The sequence below is a fragment of the Sardina pilchardus genome, chromosome 17, assembly GCF_963854185.1.
Source record: "Sardina pilchardus chromosome 17, fSarPil1.1, whole genome shotgun sequence".
Classification (NCBI taxonomy): domain Eukaryota; kingdom Metazoa; phylum Chordata; class Actinopteri; order Clupeiformes; family Clupeidae; genus Sardina; species Sardina pilchardus.
The window spans coordinates 30,986,365-31,006,447 of NC_085010.1; the positions used below are offsets into that span (position 1 = coordinate 30,986,365).

At 45.4% G+C, this 20,083-nt stretch overlaps 1 protein-coding gene and 1 gene segment (V, D, J or C); both read right to left on the reverse strand.

Annotated features, from left to right (window-relative positions):
- Positions 1 to 71: 71 nt before the first annotated feature.
- Positions 72 to 8,776, reverse strand: LOC134062492 (Ig kappa chain V-III region MOPC 63-like). The segment is given in 4 exon segments: positions 72 to 525; positions 2,109 to 2,160; positions 8,251 to 8,567; positions 8,666 to 8,776. Coding segments are annotated over 4 exon segments (723 nt in total).
- A 10,505-nt stretch (positions 8,777 to 19,281) lies between these two features.
- Positions 19,282 to 20,083, reverse strand: part of cacna1c (calcium channel, voltage-dependent, L type, alpha 1C subunit) — a 201,312-nt gene continuing 200,510 nt past the window's right edge. Inside the window, exon 48 of the mRNA XM_062517646.1 lies at positions 19,282 to 19,677. Coding sequence (XP_062373630.1) covers positions 19,282 to 19,677 — 396 coding nt within the window. The remainder of the gene's footprint in view (positions 19,678 to 20,083) is intronic.

Below are 20,083 nucleotides of genomic sequence, written 5' to 3' on the forward strand. Positions count from 1 at the left end.
CAAACTCCTTTATTAAAACATTTTTGAAAAACATTACAAGTTCAAAGCTGCAAACATTTCAGATGATCAAATCAAAACGATGGAAATAGTCACTCAGATCTGCTGACTAACAGAATTAAAAGAAAAGAGTTCCTATCAGAGATGAAGAGTTTCTATCAGAGATGAAGAGTTCCTATCAGACACACTTTAAATCAGGCTGATGGCAGCCATTGGAGAGGAGACTCTAGGAGCAGTCTGATTTCTTCAGGATCTCAGTGACGGTCTGGGAGCCGTGCTTTGCCTCGCAGGTCACTGCGTGGCCCTGGTTCCATTCCTGGAGAGGGAGGGTCAGGGTGCTGCTCCAGCTGTACAGGCCGTCCTTCTGTGGGCCAAACACACTGGTCTCCCCGCTCCTGCTGCTCCCATCTACCTTCCAGCTCAGCGCCCAGTTGGACGGGAAGCCTCCGTTAGCCAGGCACATCACCGTGGCTGAAGTCCCGCTGGTGTGCAGGGGGGGCAGGACTGTGACTTTGGGACGGGTGTCACCTGACAAATCAACCACAGAGGTAGAGAGAGGAATAAAGAGGTCGTCTGGTAAAACACATCAACAACTCTCTACACATGATATTACAGATGCTACATGACAGTAGGCCCACATGGTGTTAGAGATACACTGGCTCTTGTTCAAGGGATCATTTTTTAGTCAGAATATTAACCAAGGATGTTCAGGTTGATGCAATAGCCTACTGGTGAAATGAACGAGTTGGCTCGAAATATAAGTCTAAGAAGACTTGCGATAACGGCAGAGAAATGTCTTGGAACAAATAAAAGCACCATACGTTGTAGAGAAGAAGACTTGCGATAACAACAGAATATTGTGTAGAAGAGTCTGAACAAATAAATACACAAAGTTTAAGGTTTAAAGGAACTGATCATCCATTTCAGACTCACAGCAGAATAAAATATTGTGGAAATCTTATTAGAAAAACAAACGGCAATACTGTTGCAGCTAATTCCACAGTTACCAGATACAGTATCACATCTAAAAGGCTACTATCACCAACGTTCTGAAGACAATAGACTAATATACAGAGTGGACATCACAGTAAAATAAAGTAGTTTGAGCTGCTAAACAAAGTTATGGCCAAAGCACAAGTTCTGCACTGTTACGGGAAAAGTCTAACAGTCCACCCAGAGGAAAGCAACGTTGAAGAAGAGATATTCTCCCTGTCTAGCCTTTTCCTTCTACACATCAGTTTGAGAGAGTCTTAATTCCAACTCCAACAAATTGTCTTCCAATTGTAGCCCAGGTCTTATTCAAGTTCAATGTGAAATCTTAAAATACACTGATTTTTTTTTTTTTTCAAGTTTTTTGGTCTACTGTTCTGCTTCTTAGATGTCTTAGATAATCACAACAGAATTCAGGATCTTCTAAAAAAAAGTAATTCACATTTTTTGAGTGTGAACAAAGAATGTCAATTGATGTGCATTGTCCCTTTTAAATGAACAAATAAAAATTAAAAAATATAATTAAAAAATCAAGAGCCGGTATTTCAATGAGACAAAAAAAAAGACGGCAACATGTTCCACTGGGTAAATAGCACATCTTACTATGGATTACCGGTTAGACCTACCATACAGTACAGTAGAATAGAATAGAGTACAATAGAGTAGTATAGAGTAGGATAAAATAGAACAGAATAGAGTAGAATAGAATTCTCCAAATGTTTGATCGTTTACTTACTTCCAATCTCAAGTTTAGTGCCGCCTCCAAACGTGTACCACAGTGATACAAACACTATCAGTGGCCGTACAAAAACCTCCTCTGAGGCGCACAAGCAACATATCTTCAATTTCTGATATTTCAACAAAATTCATTCACTAACGATTTGCCAATTACTTACTTACTTAATTACACCAGGGGCTTAGATTCTCCACCAATCACCAGTACACAAAATTAACTCAGTATTTCACATTATGACCAAACTCAGAGGCAGGTTTATGACTGAAGTCTTTAAAAAGCATATCATTGCAGAATAAATCAAAATGTCACGGATGAGGACTTTTTGTAAACCAAAGCACAAAGATGTAGACAAAGCTTTTACATTAAAGATGAAAGCAGCACTTACTTCCAACATCGAGTGTTGTGCCTCCACCAAAAGTCCACCACAGTGATACAGACTCATAGAGACGCTGTTCAAAAACCTCTTCACAGCTCAGCGACTGTGACTGGCAGTGCAATATACCGTTACAGTGAGGGCAACATGTGTTTCAGCACATCACAAATTCAGACATGGATTATTTCAGGTTTAGATTTTATTTCAGTCTAAAGTAGCCCTAACATTCTTACATCTTCTAAAGGGGAAGAGTATGATTTACCTGAGGAGAAAGTCACGTTTAAAACCACATGATAATAATTTCAGCAGAACTATAAATTCAGTTGCGTTATTCCTGCCAGACTCAGATTTCTCCATTTTATTACCCTGGAGTGTCCAGCTGTGGACATGAGCATTGTGTGGTCCTTACTGTCACCCACGCTAACGTGAAAGTTATTGCAGGAAAATAGAGATTACAATATTTTAAAAGCTTGCACAGTTGGCCTGTGGTACAGATTCTCTGTTCTTGTTCCAAGGGTGGGGAACTGAAGGCACCAGTCAGTAAGGAGTTCAATTTGCATAACCAAACGGAGCATTTAGCTCTTGAGAGCTTTATATCTCAGAGAGAGGAGGACTAGAACACCATCATTTGGAGAACACAAATCTACCAAGAATGACTTTTCTCATCAGATTCCTCTGGCCACTCCTGCTCTGTATTGCAGGTAAAATCACAAAGTTATATTTTGTGAGGGGTTTTTGCTAACTGAAATGTATTATTTGAGATGTGTTTTACTTACCAAATGGCATTAAAATATTTGAAATGTTTCAGAGTGCAGGGGCCAGATCAGTGTGACTCAGACTCCAGCAGTGGAAGCTGTTTCTGTGGGACAAACCATCAAACTCAACTGCAGAACCAGCAGCTCCAGCTCAGGCAGCTACCTCTCCTGGTACCGTCAGAACTCTGGAGAAGCTCCTAAACTTTTAATATATTACATAAGCTCACGTTACTGTCAGAGTTACCATAGCGGTGGTGTGTTCACACAGTGCTAAAGCGCCGTACAAAAACCTCCCTCAGTCAGGCTCCACATGACTGCACTGCTGCTGCTGGAGCTCACTGCAGCTGCTACAGGGGGAGGTGGTGCATCTGGTGTACTCATCATTGTTTGTGAAATAGACTATTAAACATATACTGTAGCATCTTTTTTGACTTTATTCAGATCATTATACTGTATGTACTGTATGTCAGATGCTATATCACTTTATTTTGGACAATTCTCACCATACTTCAGATGGTGCTGGTGGAGATATATAATCCTGCGCCATCTAAGATGACGGTGGTGTAAATACAATCTTTCTCTCAAATCTAAGATGGATGCCAAATCTGCCCAATCGTTTCCCAGTCAGGCAGCACAATACTGCACCACTGCACCAGGGAAGACCTGCTGAGGTGAAGCCTGCTACAGGCCTGTCTATGGCAGGGCAGTCGATGGTCAACTGAGCTGATCCTATGAGTTCACTCCTGTAACCAGTCAAGCTCACAGCCACAGCTGAACACTCAGAGCCAATCAGCAGCTAACAGGAGCAGCCTGCTGCCTCCTGCCCGGTAGGGACACTGAGGGAAGATGGAGGAGCTTCAGCACCACGGACAGCAGCAGTGGACTGAGGGCAATAAAATGTTACCTTATTAGGTTCATACAAAAGGGCTAAAAATGAAAGGCCATGATGATATCATATTAGAAACTCAATCTGGTTTAATGAAAAACAGTCATAGGCCTATAACAAATAATATTGACCTGATCTTTGGTCTCCCAGATCATACCGATTCAGGACAGTGTCAGGCTCTTATCTTTTTTCTTGAAGGCCTTTGATACAATCTTACACACATTTCTCATGCAACCCCTTAAGGTGTTTGAATTGTATTGAGTGTGTGTTGGTCATCTGAGTGTGTGTTGGGCATCTGAGTGTGTGTTGAGTGTGTATTGGGCATCTGAGTGTGTGTTGAGTGTGTATTGGGCATCTGAGTGTGTGTTGAGTGTGTGTTGGGCATCTGAGTGTGTGTTGAGTGTGTGTTGGGCATCTGAGTGTGTGTTGAGTGTGTATTGGGCATCTGAGTGTGTGTTGGGTGTGTATTGGGCATCTGAGTGTGTGTTGAGTGTGTATTGGGCATCTGAGTGTGTGTTGGGTGTGTATTGGGCATCTGAGTGTGTGTTGAGTGTGTATTGGGCATCTGAGTGTGTGTTGGGTGTGTATTGGGCATCTGAGTGTTGGGCATCTGAGTGTGTGTTGAGTGTGTGTTGGGCATCAGAGTCCGTAGCGCCCTGATTTGTCTTAAACTGCAGCCTGATTGGATTTTATCTCTTATCTGCATGAGGAATGTTAAAGTTCTATGAGATTTTATATAATATCATAGTTATATGTAGTTAACGTGCATTCTGCTGCAATAATCACACATGACTCCCAAAGCGGTTTAATGTCTCAGCAGCAACACCTTAAGGGAGAAGCACACACACACACACACACACACACACACACACAATCACACACGCATGCACGCACGTCGCACACACACACACACACACACACACACACACACACACACACACACACACAAACTGTAGCAGCTGCAGTGAGCTCCAGCAGCAGCAGTGCAGTCATGTGGAGCCTGACTGAGGGAGGTTTTTGTACAACGCTTTAGCACTGTGTGAACACGTATTGACCGCTGATTTGATGACGACTCTTACAGTAGTAAACTCCTGCATCCTCAGCCTGGACATTACTGATGGTCAGAGTGAAGTCACGGTGAGTTCCACTGCCACTGAATCTGGATGGAGTCCCAGACACCAGCTCCTTGACATATTTGATGAGGAGTTTAGGAGCGGCTCCAGCTTTCTGTTGGTACCAGAACAAATCAGGCTGCGACCTCCCTGCATCATTCACATCACTGCTGGTTTTACAGTTCAGAGTGACTGATCCTCCCTGTTGAACAGCTTTCACTGCAGGAGTCTGAGTCACAGTGACCTGTCCATAGGACTCTGTGGAGAAGACATGGAACAATCAGAGAAATACTAATAGCAGTCAGAAATCAGACACATACACCTTCACACATGTTTGTGCATTAATACTAAATAAAACTAAATGTATAGAACTTACTCTGACAGCAGAGGACAAGTGTCGAGAGGAACATGAAGATGGAAGTCATTGTTGAGTTGTCCACTATGAGAATCAGTTCTCACCCATGAAGACGTGGCTATAAATCAAACTAGACCTGTGACCCTCATGCAAACTCAACTGACACGTGTATGGAAATGACATTTCCTGAGTGAAACTGACTGCTGCTCTCAGTGTTGATGGAACTGAACACAGTGAAGGTAGAAAACACAAAGTAGCCCCTCAGTGTGATGACCCTGGTCAGCTGATTTGCATGTTCTATTCTGGGTTTGATACTCACAACTACATCGATGAGTGTGACTCTGCAGGAATCACCTCAATGGAACCAAAAGAGACGGCTGCTGGTGCCCCAATGGAACCAAAAGAGATGGCTGCTCCTCCACTAAGCTCCCGGGCCACATGGCCTCATGGGAAGGGATCTGTGCCACCCAACTGGGACCTGTTTTTATCCACACAGATATTCTAGATGTTCCTCAACACCAGTTTGGTCCCCCAGTCCCCCAGTCAAACGTACCATAGGCGCAGTGATATCGTACGCAGCATCTGAAAATAGTCCCCATAGAAAACAAGCAGTAGTAGTGCCAGTAGTTTGCAAGTTGCCTTGATTATTATGCCAGATGAGAGTGTAGTTCCATGTCAAATCAGCCTAGAAAAACGGCAGGTTTCATTTTGAGTTGGTCTTATTGCACTTTCTAACTTGAGAGGAGACACGTTTTAAATGGGAAAATGACCAGAAATCTTAGTCACTTTTAAACATGAAGCTAGCAGGCGAGAAGCTAATGGTCTAATCCGATTCAATGATCTATGCTAGGCTGAAGCTAAAAGTTGTATCGCCAGACTCACAGAATGGCTGGATGAACGGTAACAAGGTAAATATCGATTGTTTTGCTCGAGGGGAGGTGGAAAATGAGCCTATTTCCAAAAATGGCGGAATATCCCTTTAAACAGCACAACACATGCAACATCTCTCAGTGACTTCTGACTGATGGCCCTCAAGCGCAGATGATATAAATGCCTGGAGTGTGTGATGAGTGATGAACTCTCATGGCACACAGATAAGTTCATGGAGCTCATGTAGTTTATCCTCGTGAACCAGCTAAGATCTGGAGGAGGATACCATTCTCACTCCTCTGGATAAAGTCAATGGTTTACATCCATACATTACAGCACAATCTATCTGTTCACCATCACTACATTCTTTCATTTTTCACCACAAGGTGGATGCTTAAGTTATGAATAATCAGTGCTTCAGTGCATATTCAGCCTTTCATGCTGTTCTGGAGCAATATTTGCATATACAGTTGATGGAGTTGATTTGCATGAATGGATGACAGCTCTAGTTGGATATTTATATCATTGTGTGTTCGAAATGTTTTAGCGTAACAGAGATTCTGTCATCATTCTAGACCTAGAGAATGCATCATAACACAATAATGATGACACCCATCCTCATAGCCTTCTGGACTTTTGCCTTCTGCTTTAAAGGTAAGAACTGATTTCTCTCCAACGGAGGAGCTATTTGAATGTGTTTGTCAGAAATTTAATTATGATTTTCATTCTTCTACAGAGTCCTATGGACAGGTCACTGTGACTCAGACTCCTGCAGTGATAGCTGTTCAACAGGGAGGATCGGTCACTCTGAACTGTAAAACCAGCAGGGATGTGCATAATGCAGGGATGTCATCACTTGAGTTAAACTGGTACCAACAGAAACCTGGAGCAGCTCCTAAACTCCTGATCTATAGTGCCAAAACACTTCAGTCTGGGACTCCATCCAGATTCAGTGGCACTGGAACTCACCGTGACTTCACTCTGACCATCAGTAATGTCCAGGCTGAGGATGCAGGAGTTTACTACTGTCAGAGTGCAAATGTTATCAACAGTAAAGCTGTGTTCACACAGTGCTAAAGCGCCGTACAAAAACCTCCCTCAGTCAGGCTCCACATGACTGCACTGCTGCTGCTGGAGCTCACTGCAGGTGCTACAGGGGGAGGTGGTGCATCTGTTACTCATCACTGTTTGAGAAATAGATTATTTTTTAAACATATAGCATCTCTTTTTACTTTATTCAGATCATTATACGGTATGTATGTCAGATGCTACATCCCTTTATTTTGGACAATTCTCGCCATACTTCAGATGGTGCTGGTGGAGATATATAATCCTGCTACATCTAAGATGATGGTGGTGTAAACACAATCTTTCTCTCAAATCTAAGATGGATGCCAAATCTGCCCAATCGTTTCCCAGTCAGGCAGCACAATACTGCACCACTGCACCAGGGAAGACCTGCTGAGGTGAAGCCTGCTACAGGCCTGTCTATGGCAGGGCAGTCGATGGTCAACTGAACTGATCCTATGAGTTCACTCCTGTAACCAGTCAAGCTCACAGCCACAGCTCAACACTCAGAGCCAATCAGCAGCTAACAGGAGCAGCCTGCTGCCTCCTGCCCGGTAGGGACACTGAGGGAAGATGGAGGAGCTTCAGCACCACGGACAGCAGCAGTGGACTGAGGGCAGGTGGGTAGAGGGGGTCACTGTGGATGACCTGCCCCCCAGTTGACATCACCAGTGCTGCTCAGTCCCACAGTCCCATGGTTCAGTTCATCTCCTTTTAGAGCAGTGAAGAGACTGCACTACACTGCAGAGATCCCCTTCATCTGCATCTGGTGATGGCCACATAGTGGGAACATGCAGTGGACATATGGGTCCTCATGTGAACCACAGAGGTGGACAGTCCACACAGGCTGAACTCTCCTCTCCATCTGCAGCAGTAGTGCACTCAGCACCCCCCATCTCTCCTGATTGGGATGATCGTCAGTGTGTTCACTTGAGCAATCAGACCACCAACCCCCAACCCCACCACCCCCACCCCCACCCCCATCACTTCTGCTCTGCTCTCCACCTGCAGTGAGCTCCAGCAGCAGCAGTGCAGTCATGTGGAGCCTGACTGAAGGAGGTTTTTGTACGGCGCTTTAGCACTGTGTGAACACTGCTTTACTGCTGACAACATGGTAACTCTGACAGTAGTAATCTCCTGCATCCTCAGCCTGGACATTACTGATGGTCAGAGTGAAGTCACGGTGAGTTCCACTGCCACTGAATCTGGATGGAGTCCCAGACTGAAGTGTTTTGGCAAAATAGATCAGGAGTTTAGGAGCTGCTCCAGGTTTCTGTTGGTACCAGGCTAATCGTGGATAATTAGAACTGGATGTCCCTGCATCATACACATCACTGCTGGTTTTACAGTTCAGAGTGACTGATCCTCCCTGTTGAACAGCTTTCACTGCAGGAGTCTGAGTCACAGTGACCTGTCCATAGGACTCTGTAGAAAAAGAGAATCATCATAAAAACCCGGCTCACACACCATCACACACGCAAAACAGTAACTCTGTGATGGAACAAATGTTGTCAGTTTCTTACCTTTAACACAGAAGGCAAATGTCCAGAAGGCTATGAGGATGGGTGTCATCATTATTGTGTTGTAATAAATTCTCTACAGTGACGACAGGATCTCTGTTGCTCTAAAGCGTTTTGATCACACACTGATATAAATATCCAACTCTCCATTCATGCAAATCAACATCTACATGCAAATATTCCTCCAGAACAGCATGACAGGACCAGGAGTTGATCTGCACTGAAGTACTGATTACTCTTCAGCATCCATGTTGTGGTGAGAAGTTATGGGATGATAATATGATGATGATCATATGCCATAGATCACCATCTACTGCATCCTGAGTGTGAGCTGTGAGAGTGGCATCCTCCACATCTCTACTGACTCAGTAGGCAAACTGCAGGAGCTCCATGAGTTTAGCTGTTAGAGATGTGAGTTCCTCTCTCACCACATGCTCAATGCACTGCTGAACATGATAAAGACGTCTCATACAGTATGCTGGTGACACGGCCCTGGTTATGAAGACGTCTCATACAGTATGCTGGTGACACGGCCCTGGTTATGAAGACGTCTCATACAGTATGCTGGTGACACGGCCCTGGTTATGAAGACGTCTCATACAGTATGCTGGTGACACGGCCCTGGTTATGAAGACGTCTCATACAGTATGCTGGTGACACGGCCCTGGTTATGAAGACGTCTCATACAGTATGCTGGTGACACGGCCCTGGTTATGAAGACGTCTCATACAGTATGCTGGTGACACGGCCCTGGTTATGAAGACGTCTCATACAGTATGCTGGTGACACGGCCCTGGTTATCTGCATGCAGTAGGACTCCAAGACCAGAGAGGTTTATTCTGCAAACACATCTTCAGTCCAACAGCACCACCTAGTGGTAGTTTGGTGTTGGTGTTGGTGTTGCTCTGGGGGTCCCTCACACAGTGTGAATGAAACAGTTTAAAGATACATCATGCCATGTCTCAGAAGACAGCTAGAGAGAGAGAGAGAGAGAGACTCAGAGACTGGTTGAATGATTGATTGATTGATTGATTGATTGATTGGCACATGAACAGCATGTATCTTATTATGTCCATTACATCTGTTCATCCAATCACTGTGATTCACTACCATTCACCACCAGCAGAAAAAAAACAAAATGACATGTCCTGGAATACCTGAGTTGACCTGTCCTAACATGCAATGCCACGTCCTAGTGAAAGTACAGTAGTGACTGTTTGTGCCTGAAGGTGTGAGCCAGGAAACAGAGCAGTCTGTGGGGGAAACTTGTATTTGCATTGCCAGGCCTGAGTGGGTCTGCTAGTCCCAGAATAGAGCAGCACTATCGCCAGATGTTCAAGTGTTCTCAAGGGATCTACATGAGGCCACATTACATACAGTAAAGTCACACTGACGAAGGACTTAGAGAGTTTAGAAGGATTCATCAGCATTTCTTTACTTATAAGTTCTAATTGGTAGTGTGTGTGTGTGTGTGTGTGTGGTGATAGTGCAGTGGTCAAGGAGCACTCAAGCAAGGCACTTAACCCCTACAGTAGTTGCTCTAATCCCTTGTAATATAGTTGGCGTATGTATGTCAAAAAAGCATCTGCTACATGTAATGTATATCAATGTACTCACAATACAGGCGTGAATGTGTTCCACTGTCAGTCACAATATAGGCGTGAATGTGTTCCACTGTCAGTCACAATACAGGTGTGAATGAGTTCCACTGTCAGTCATGAATCATGATACAGGTCTGATGTGTGTTCCACTGTCAGTCACGATGTACTGTGGGTGTGATATGTGTGGAGTAAGTTCATGTACTATTATAGGTGTGAATGTGTCTGTCTACAGGAACACAGTCAAAAAGCATAGACTCTAGGAAATTCAATTTATTTGCAATATTTTTTAATAACATCATTCCTCAGATAAAAATGCAATGTTACAGGAATATACATCATAGATTAAGTTTAAAACTTGCTTTCAAGGACCATACAGCCTAAATAATAGTTTTTTCCTTTTTTATTTATTGGTAGCGTGCGTTATAAGCAAGACAGACTCTGCCACCAAGGACAGACTTACGCGTACAGACCCAACCTGTACAGAACATATTTACAAATTCAACTTTTTCTTTAGATTTTTTTTTTTTTTCATTTCACTTTTTTTTGAAAATAGGAGTAGAAAAGTGATTGAATACTTTGATTCCTTTATTATTATTTCTTTCCCTTTTTAAAATCTTAATGAAAGAATGAAAACAAAGCAAAACAAAAAAAAAAAACAACTAAACCCCCAAATCATCCCCAGACCGTGTTTGGAAAAGTCCAGCGCACCCCATGCAGAGGCGCTCACGAGAGCAGGGGTCAGGGTTCAGAGTTCAGAGGTCACCGTGCTGCAGGGACCTCCGTGGGAACAGGTCAGTGACTGAGCAAGTCGTCAGCGTTAATCTCACAGGGGTAGGTTTCCATAGCGACAGCCTAAATCAGCGCCATGTGTGTGCGTGTCGGACGCGCTGCTCTACACTGCCCCCTGTCTGTGGGCAGATGGTAGGACACGCAGCAAGTTATGTTTCTCCTTGGAAAAAAAAGAGAGAGAATGGCTGACTAAAATATGTTAGATTCTCCCGTCGTGTCTCTATGTACATCCTAAATAACTCGTGGGGTGCTGAAGTGTGTCGTGTGTGTGCAAGTCGTCTCAATATGGCATTGCAGTGACGGTGAGATAGAGCTCACGAGAAAGCGCACGTTGCTCCGCAGATCACCAGAGTTGACCCTCATGACCTGCCTTACAACACAGAGCAGCAATCATCCACCAACAGAACTGGCTTTCCAACCGCTAAGCCCAAAACAACCAACGGGATCTCCTTCCCTACCGCTAACGTGCTACAGAACGGATGGAATCCCATTTTCTTCCGCTAACGTGCTACAGAACGGATGGAACCCCCTTTTCCTCCGCCGGTCCCCATAGAACAGCTTTCCCTCCATATGGTCCAGGAGAGCAACGAACCCTCAACTTTTTTCAGAACCAGGTCAGGCTATGATCCAGAGTAGAACTCCACCAATCCGCCCTTCATCTGCACAACTCTACACTGTAGGAACGTGTTAGCATACTCAACACAGTCCAGCCAGGTCGTGTTGTAAGCATACTCAACATAATCCAGCCATGACATCGTGTCACTTCCACTTCAAGTTTATCTGTGAAAAACTACATGTTGACATTATTCAGTCAAAACATCAAGACGACCTGACAGGGCTATGCTGAGAGCGCTAATCTATTTACAGTCCAGACAGAGGACAAACAACAACAAGGCCTGTCAGGAGCCCAACAAACTGAAACCAGTGCCCATCAACAAGACCGTCTAAATCAATAAGGCCTGTCAGGAGCCCAACAAACTCAAACCAGACCCCATCAACAAGACAGTCTCAATCAATAAGGCCTGTCAGGAGCCCAACAAACTCAAACCAGACCCCATCAACAAGACAGTCTCAATCAATAAGGCCTGTCAGGAGCCCAACAAACTCAAACCAGTGCCCATCAACAAGACAGTATCAATCAATAAGGGCTGTTATGAGCCCAAAGAACTCAAACCAGACCCCATCAACAAGACTATCAATCAATAAGCACACAAATAACTGGTCCATGAAAAAATAACAACAGCATCTAGATCTGAGCTCGACTGATCCAGCCTGGATAATCCACAGAGAAACCAGCCCCCAGGCATCAAAGGCTAATAGACTATTCCTCACTCATGACAGGATCCTTTTGGCTGTTAAGACTGGTCACCACATTACTGCTGAGGTACTAGTGATGGGACCCATTCAAGGGCAGTGTGTATGTGAGTGCATGTAAGTGTGTGTGTGTGTGTGTGTGTGTGTGGACGCAAGGGGATTCATATGACATTTGGTCTGTGCAGAAGTGCACAAATTATGTAGTCTGAAAATGTTCATTATTGCATTTCTAGGAACTTGACTAATAATAATAATAATAATAATAATGATAGTAATATGGGAATGCTTGCATTTCTAGGAACTTGACTAATAATAATGATAGTAATATGGGAAGGATTGCAGTAGTTATGATTCTTTAAACATTGTAAATTAACAACATTGTAAATTAACAGTCATTAACAGAAGGCGCTCAATGCTACACTTTAACATGTGTGTGTGTGTGTGTGTGTGTGTGTGTGTGTGTGCGTGTGTGTGTGGGAAGGTGGGTGGGTAGCGCAGTGGCAGTAACAGCTCCTGTCAATCAAGTCTCAAAGGTCAAAGGGAAGGGCTTAAGGACCTCAGAAAGGTCAAAGCACAGCTAAGATAGCCGCACCTGTAGAAAGCCCATCTGCTATGCTAACACTGCATCACTAGTTTCTCTTGTAGATGCACATGGACACCCACAGATGATCATAAACCCAGACAAGCAGCGAAAATAGGTTAAGACAAGCTAACCTAACGAAAGCTAACCAGGGCTAACTTAAACTATGAGCAAGGCCTGGGTTATGCTATGGGCAAGGCTATGGTAGGATGAGTAAAGCTAACCAAAGCTAACCTAAAGTGTGGGTTGGGATTTGGCTTCAGCTAGACAAGGCTATGCTAAACTAGGTGAAGCTAACCAAGACAGTGCCTTCATGCAGCTCGGAACCTCGGAGGACCCGCCTTTAAAAAGTCCCGACCTCCAAAAAAAGTGTGTTCATGAGATCAGTTCGGAAAATAAATACAGGAAACGCAAAAATACATTATTAGAACTGCTTACTATGGTTGAGCAAGAAGGAAAAGGTCTCGGGCAAGTGTTTCTATCTGTGTTGTTAATTTAGTGACAAATTACCTTGCCTATTCGTAATGACAGTGAAATGCACCTCGTGTTGTTTCAAGGGAGGCTGTCGTGGTTGGCGAAGATGATAGTGACGTCAAGTCGGACACCTCGGGGCACAAAACTTCCGCACGAGTCTCCGAGCAAAATATCCAATCCGATGCTATCGGAGGTCAGAAATTTCCGAAGGTCCGATGTGCAGGAAGGCACTATAATTCAAAACCATGACCTGGGGCCTAGGCTACGCTATGGAAGGCTATGCTAAATTAAACTAGGCTACGGTAGGGGTTAAACACAGCATGCAGTGATGAGGTTGGCATAAAGTGGCTAAAATATCATCTTTCCAACACCGACCATCCAGGGGTTTAAAAGGCAAAGTCAGATTGATCTGTCCAGCTACTATTTCATTCTTAAAGATATATGTTTCTCCCTCTATGGTAAATAGATATTTTTTATATTTGCATATATAATAATAAGATTATAAAATATATGTGATTTATTCATACAACTCCATCTTTTAAAATACTCTCCATAAAATATGCCGGCTATTTCTCAACAATCTTCAACCCCGGACCATGTACGGTACAAGTAAACACCAAATGGATCACAAACCTCCTGGACTGACCTTGACCTTGTGCAAGGCTAACGTCCAAATACAGGCCCGTCATGGGCCTCGCGCCCCCTACTGGTCATGTGTGTGAGTGCAGTACAACAGATCAGCAAATCCAACATTAAACACGGCGACTGCCTGAGCATCGCTGGTAGCAGCTCCATTCCCTTCACGCAGGAACACTGTTTTGCCATTTCTATTAATATTATTATTATTTTTTAAAATACTTTTTGGGTTGGGACAAATAAAAGCTCTTCATCTCCGCCTCATAGGTCCTGCATCGCGTTCCTCTTTGTCCGACGCCTGGCCAGTAGTAGGCTTCCCACACTAACACTAGCTCCAGGCTACCCACACTAACACTAGCTCCAGGCTACCCACGCTAACACTAGCTCCAGGCTACCCACGCTAAGATTAGCTTCAGGCTACCCACGCTAAATTTAGCAGTAGGCTACCCTTGCTAAGATTAGCTTCAGGCTACCCACGCTAATATTAGCAGCAGGCTACCCACACTAACATTAGCTTTGTCAAGTCAAATCGCTTCTTTACAAGCCCTATGGACAGATAACACTTCAACTTCTATCTGTACAAAATACTATACACATTCTAAAGATACACCAACCTTACCCTGACATTCAGTATACACTCGAGATTTATATAGGGGGATATGTATGGTATAAAAATATGCAGTCACAAGTTAGTTGACTGTCAATGGGACATGCAGGTGATCCTTTCGGTCTCTGACCGGGCAGAGTTAAAATCGGACAACTCACATGAATCACCCTAGATCAGGAAAGCACACGCGCTCCCGTACAGAATACATTCTTCTCGTGCTGAATCTCTAACTGACAGATGCCTTCCCAGATTGTCACTGTGAACAGAGGAGTACTGAGGTGACGGCAGGGCTTTAGTAGGCCCGGTAGATGCCTGCGTTAAACACTATAGTGATCATCTGGTCTTTAGTAGGCCAAGGCGGATGCCTGTGTAAAATGCTATAAGAGAGGGGTTGTGTGGTCAGATGCAATATGTAATATGGATCATCTGGTCAGATGCTGGCTAATCACGCAGCAAGAGACCTCTGGCTCAACGTCAACCTGCTCCCCATCTCAACAGACACCTACATAGTAAGAATCAACACGCTATAAAACAATGGCACGATTGAGTGTGTGTGTGTGTATGTGTCTGTGTGTGTGGTGTGTGAATCTGATACAACTGTTAATCTATTTATTTCTCAAAAAAATAAATAAGAACTTTATATGCTCAGTATAACCCTATTGTAAAGGAAAACGGAAGGGGAAAATACACTTGGTCAAAAATGTAAAAAGTAAAACATCTGATTGGTCAAAATGTGAAAAGTAAAATATCTGGTTGGTCGGAACGTTTTCAAACGTCTCAAAGAAGCGTGCTGCCATCTGGGAGCTAAATGTGCACAAGATATGCAAAATCATTTCAACACCACCAGCATCCTGCCCACAGCTGCGGGACTTACACATCTCACTTACTATGTACAACTGGTATTAAAAAAATAAAACGACTATCCTCAATCTCAGTACACATTCCTCTCGCGGCCGGAGAAACGACGTAAAGAAAGGAAGAAAGATGCAAGAAAGAGGGAACTCAACGGAACATCAGAACCGACGTGATCAAAGGAACCCCATGCAAGAATGTACAACTATTAATCCCAACAGAAGAGAAAGAACTAGTGGTCTTTAACGAGAGCAAATCTATGGCGTCTAAATGGCCTGGCACAATGATATATACTTTAAATACTGAATGCACCTGAATTCAAGTATAACAATTACGATACTAATACTTCTGAATATATTATCTCTGATACTTTTTCTCTTTTAACGATATTTTTAACAGCTATAATTCTTCATGATTCTGTTTACAGTCATAGTTGTTATTGCATTGTTTTTGCATATCTTGTGGTATGCAGGTATACACCCACTCACTCACAAAGGAAACCCTGCACGTGCTGAACCAAACACACACACACACACACACACACACACACACACCGATTAACACGCTTTCCTCACACACATGCCCACGCAAACACACACTCACACATACTCATCCACCCACACACACTCGTGCCAGGTATGTTCAGCTTGGCAAAGAAACACACACACACACATACACACACACACACACACACACACACACACAGCATAACAGTGGAGTGGACGGAGCAGTGGGTATCAGCACACACAGGGGGTCAGGAGCTACATGCCGACACGGCTTCTTCCAGGGGTGGACACACCGCAGTGTAAACCTTCACCATACACACACACACACACACACACACACACACACACACACACACACACCACAGTGTAAACCTTCACCACACAAACACACTCCACTGCAGCATAAACCTTCACTCTCTCTCTGAATCAAGTGTGTGTTGCTAGATCTGTCTGATGATCCCCATCAGATGTGTGTGTTTAGATTAGGTGTGTGTGATCTCAGGTGTTTGAGTCTACTGTAGATCAGGATCTCTGTGTCAAGATCTTGCTCAGGTGAAGGCTCACACTGCAGTGGTCACCACAGAAAAAAAAGAAATACATGACCAGTGAAACATTTTAAAAACAGAAACACACGACCTTCCGTTGACTAGTGAAATGTTTTAAAAACAGAAACACACGACCTTCGGTTGACCAGTGAAACGTTTTAAAAGATCGCGTGTATGTCTGGTGACCAGTGAAACGTTTTAAAAGATCGCGTGTATGTCTGGTGACCGGTGGAACGTTTTAAAAGATCGCGGGTATGTTTGGTGCGACAGACGGGTCCATCTCAGTCTTGACCACACGGTGTGCTGTTCCCATGACAACCACACGGCGAGTCAGCCGCAGGAACACCATATTTGCATAATAGATCAGGAACTCTTTCTGAGGCTATGGTAGTGTGTGCTCGAGTGAGTGTGTGAGATCAGGAACTCTTTCTGAGGCTATGGTAGTGTGCGCTCGAGTGAGTGTGTGACATGCATACGGGGCTAGGCCACCCCATGAAAATCTAGAATTAGCATTATGAACAGAGTGATTATAATAATAAGAATAGTAATGGTATATTCTGTACTAATGTCGTCGTTAGCCCTGTGAACTACATTAGAAAGTGTCTCTTAACTTCCCCAAGATCAACCCACTGCTGTCCCTGAAGAATGTTCTCTAAATAAACAGTTGCCCCGAAAGCCCCTCCTCTTTTCCCAGAATGCATTGTTTCATGTGGTGTAGCCGCGTCCTGGTGGACTTCCGGAGGGGCGGAGTCATATCAGGAAGGGCGTGGTGCTACCATAGCAACACCTCAACGTGAGGCTGCGTTAGTGTTACCATGACGACTACATGGGAATGGTGGCGGGCGTTACAGCGCACATCAGAACATCAGAACCCCTCTGGGGCTCCGAGACCCTTTACAGAGAGCAGAAGGAAAAGCATAGGAGATAACCAACATAAACAAACAAACAAACAAACAAACAAACAAACAAACAAACACATCTCAGTAGTTCACTATTCTGAACAACAATCAAGAAGATGAGAGCAGCAATCAGGACAGAAGCCTTGGAAGGAAGCCTCTCAGCGACACCACGCGAGTCGCACCGCGTCACGTCACGTCTCGTCACACACCTGGCCTGTGTGGGACGCCACTTCTCTGCTACCTCAGGTAACTGGCTGGTGCGCAGGATTCACCCATGCCACACACACACACACACACACACACACACACACACACACACTCATTTTGTGTCAGGAAGAAATAAATAAATAAATAAGTCCATTCTGACACGTGAGTCTCTACATGTGACGACCGCAGCAGGGGACACGTCAGCTCGCGCTCCTCCGCCACCGGTCAACGCAACCAGGGAAAACAAAAACAACAACAACAACAGGAAGTAAACGAAACGCTAAACTGACCAAAACAAAAGCATCAACAGGAAAGCAAACCAGAGGAGTCCAGACAGAGCAGCAGCACCCAGCACTGTGCAAACGCAGAGGAGGAGGAGGAGGAGGAGGAGGAGGAGGAGGAAGAGGAGGAAGAGGATGAGGAAAAAGAGGAGGAGGAAGAGGAGGAGGAAGCTGTGGGAGCTGAGGGTGGAGTGGTCCAAGTGGGGGGGGCGGGGGAGGGTGTGGCAAAGGCAGGAAATGACATCAGCAGAGAGGAGGAAGTGTGGGTCCAGGCGGAGATGGGTGGGGCCAACGAGAAAAGGGGAGGAGTCAGCGTCCTGGTGGAGTCCCTGCTGGGTCGAGCCGCGGATGTCCGAGTCCGTCTCAGGGTCCGGTCCCGCTGGGTCCGAGCGGCCGCACCTCCTGAGGTCCTCCTGAGTGGAGCAGCGGCGCCCCCTGTGGAGCAGAGCGGGTGGTGCAGCTGGAGCACACTGAGCAAAGCCTCCTGCTCACCCCGCCGACCTCCACACACACACACACACACACACACGTGTGGACTGACCAGCACATACGGAGCTCCAAGCGGCCACTACAGCTAACACACACACACACACACACACACACACACACACACACGTGTGGACTGACCAGCACATACGGAGCTCCAAGCGGCCACTAGAGCTAACACACACACACACACACACACACACACACACACACACACACGTGTGTGGACTGACCAGCACATACGGAGCTCCAAGCGGCCACTACAGCTAACACACACACACACACTCACACACACACACACACACACACACACATTCACACACACTTATTTCCACTCTTCCTCTGTGGGAGTGGGCAGGGACTGTTTCTTTTTTGCTTCCCTAATCCTAACATCTATCATCTGCAGGGCATAAGAACTGTGAGGCACTTCAGAGACACACACACACACACACACACACACACACACCCTCCACACAAACACACGCGCATAGACATATCCTCACACAGACATACTTACAAGAGAGAAAACGAAACTCCTCATTTCCAATACCTTACAGTTGGCATAGTAACCCTAAAATAAATATGTATCATTTGTCTTTGTTTCAACTAAGAGTTCATCCTATTGGCCGCCAGAGTTGGGTCCAGCCTATCAGAAAAAGGAAGATTGCGAGGTGGCGTAGGGTGTAGTGAGCGGGGTGGGGGGGTCGAGGGGTCGTGACCCCGGCCAACCCAGAAACACACTCAGTCCCCTGCATCACAGGCCAGTGTTTCTCCCCCCCCGCCGCCCCCCCCGCCACACACACACACACACACACACGCTCGCTCGCTGTGTGTCTCCGTCCCTACAAGCTGGTCACACACTCCATGTCCTCGTCGTCCAGCAGGCCGCTGTTCCGCTGCCCCCCCCCCTCCGCTAGCCCCTCCGCTAGCCCCAGCGCTAGCTCCAGCTCGGCGTCCTGGTCCTCCAGGCTGCCCCCCCCCAGCAGCTGCTGCTGCTCCCCGGCGTCGGGGCTCTCGGCTGGGCTGCCCGGCTCGCCCGCGTCCACGTCCCCCCTGCAGTGGATGAAGGAGAGCAGGTTGCCGTTGGCGCTGGGCTGCGCGTTGCCGTTGAGGATGTTGTCGGCGGCGCTCTCCATCTCCTCGATCGTCATGTCGCACGCGTCCGCCAGCTCGTGCTTCGTCACCTCGATGAACGACGGGTCCTGAGCGAACCGCCCCAGCCCCTCCGAGATCAGCACCTGTGTGGACACACACACACACACACACACAGTTCACACAACCGTCCCAGCCCCTCCGTGATCAGCACTAGTGTGTGTTAGCGTGTGTGTCTAATTTAGTTGAAAACAAATTTAAACTAATTTTAACAAGATTAACTAGCAAGCTTTGATAGTAACCATTGCTAGCTGAACTTTGTGATATGTGCCGTTTTATAGGCTACACGGCAAGACACTATCATAGTAATAGACACTATCAAGCTTTCATGACAACGTGAGCCTCAAATAGCTATAGGAGCAGATGAGTGAAGGAGAGCAGGGCTGGAAGACATGGGGAGGGTTGAAATTAGCGTATTTAGGGGTTGTTGTCTAAGGCTACTAGCATTGTTAGCATACCTATTAGCATAACTATTAGCAAACATTAGCTAAG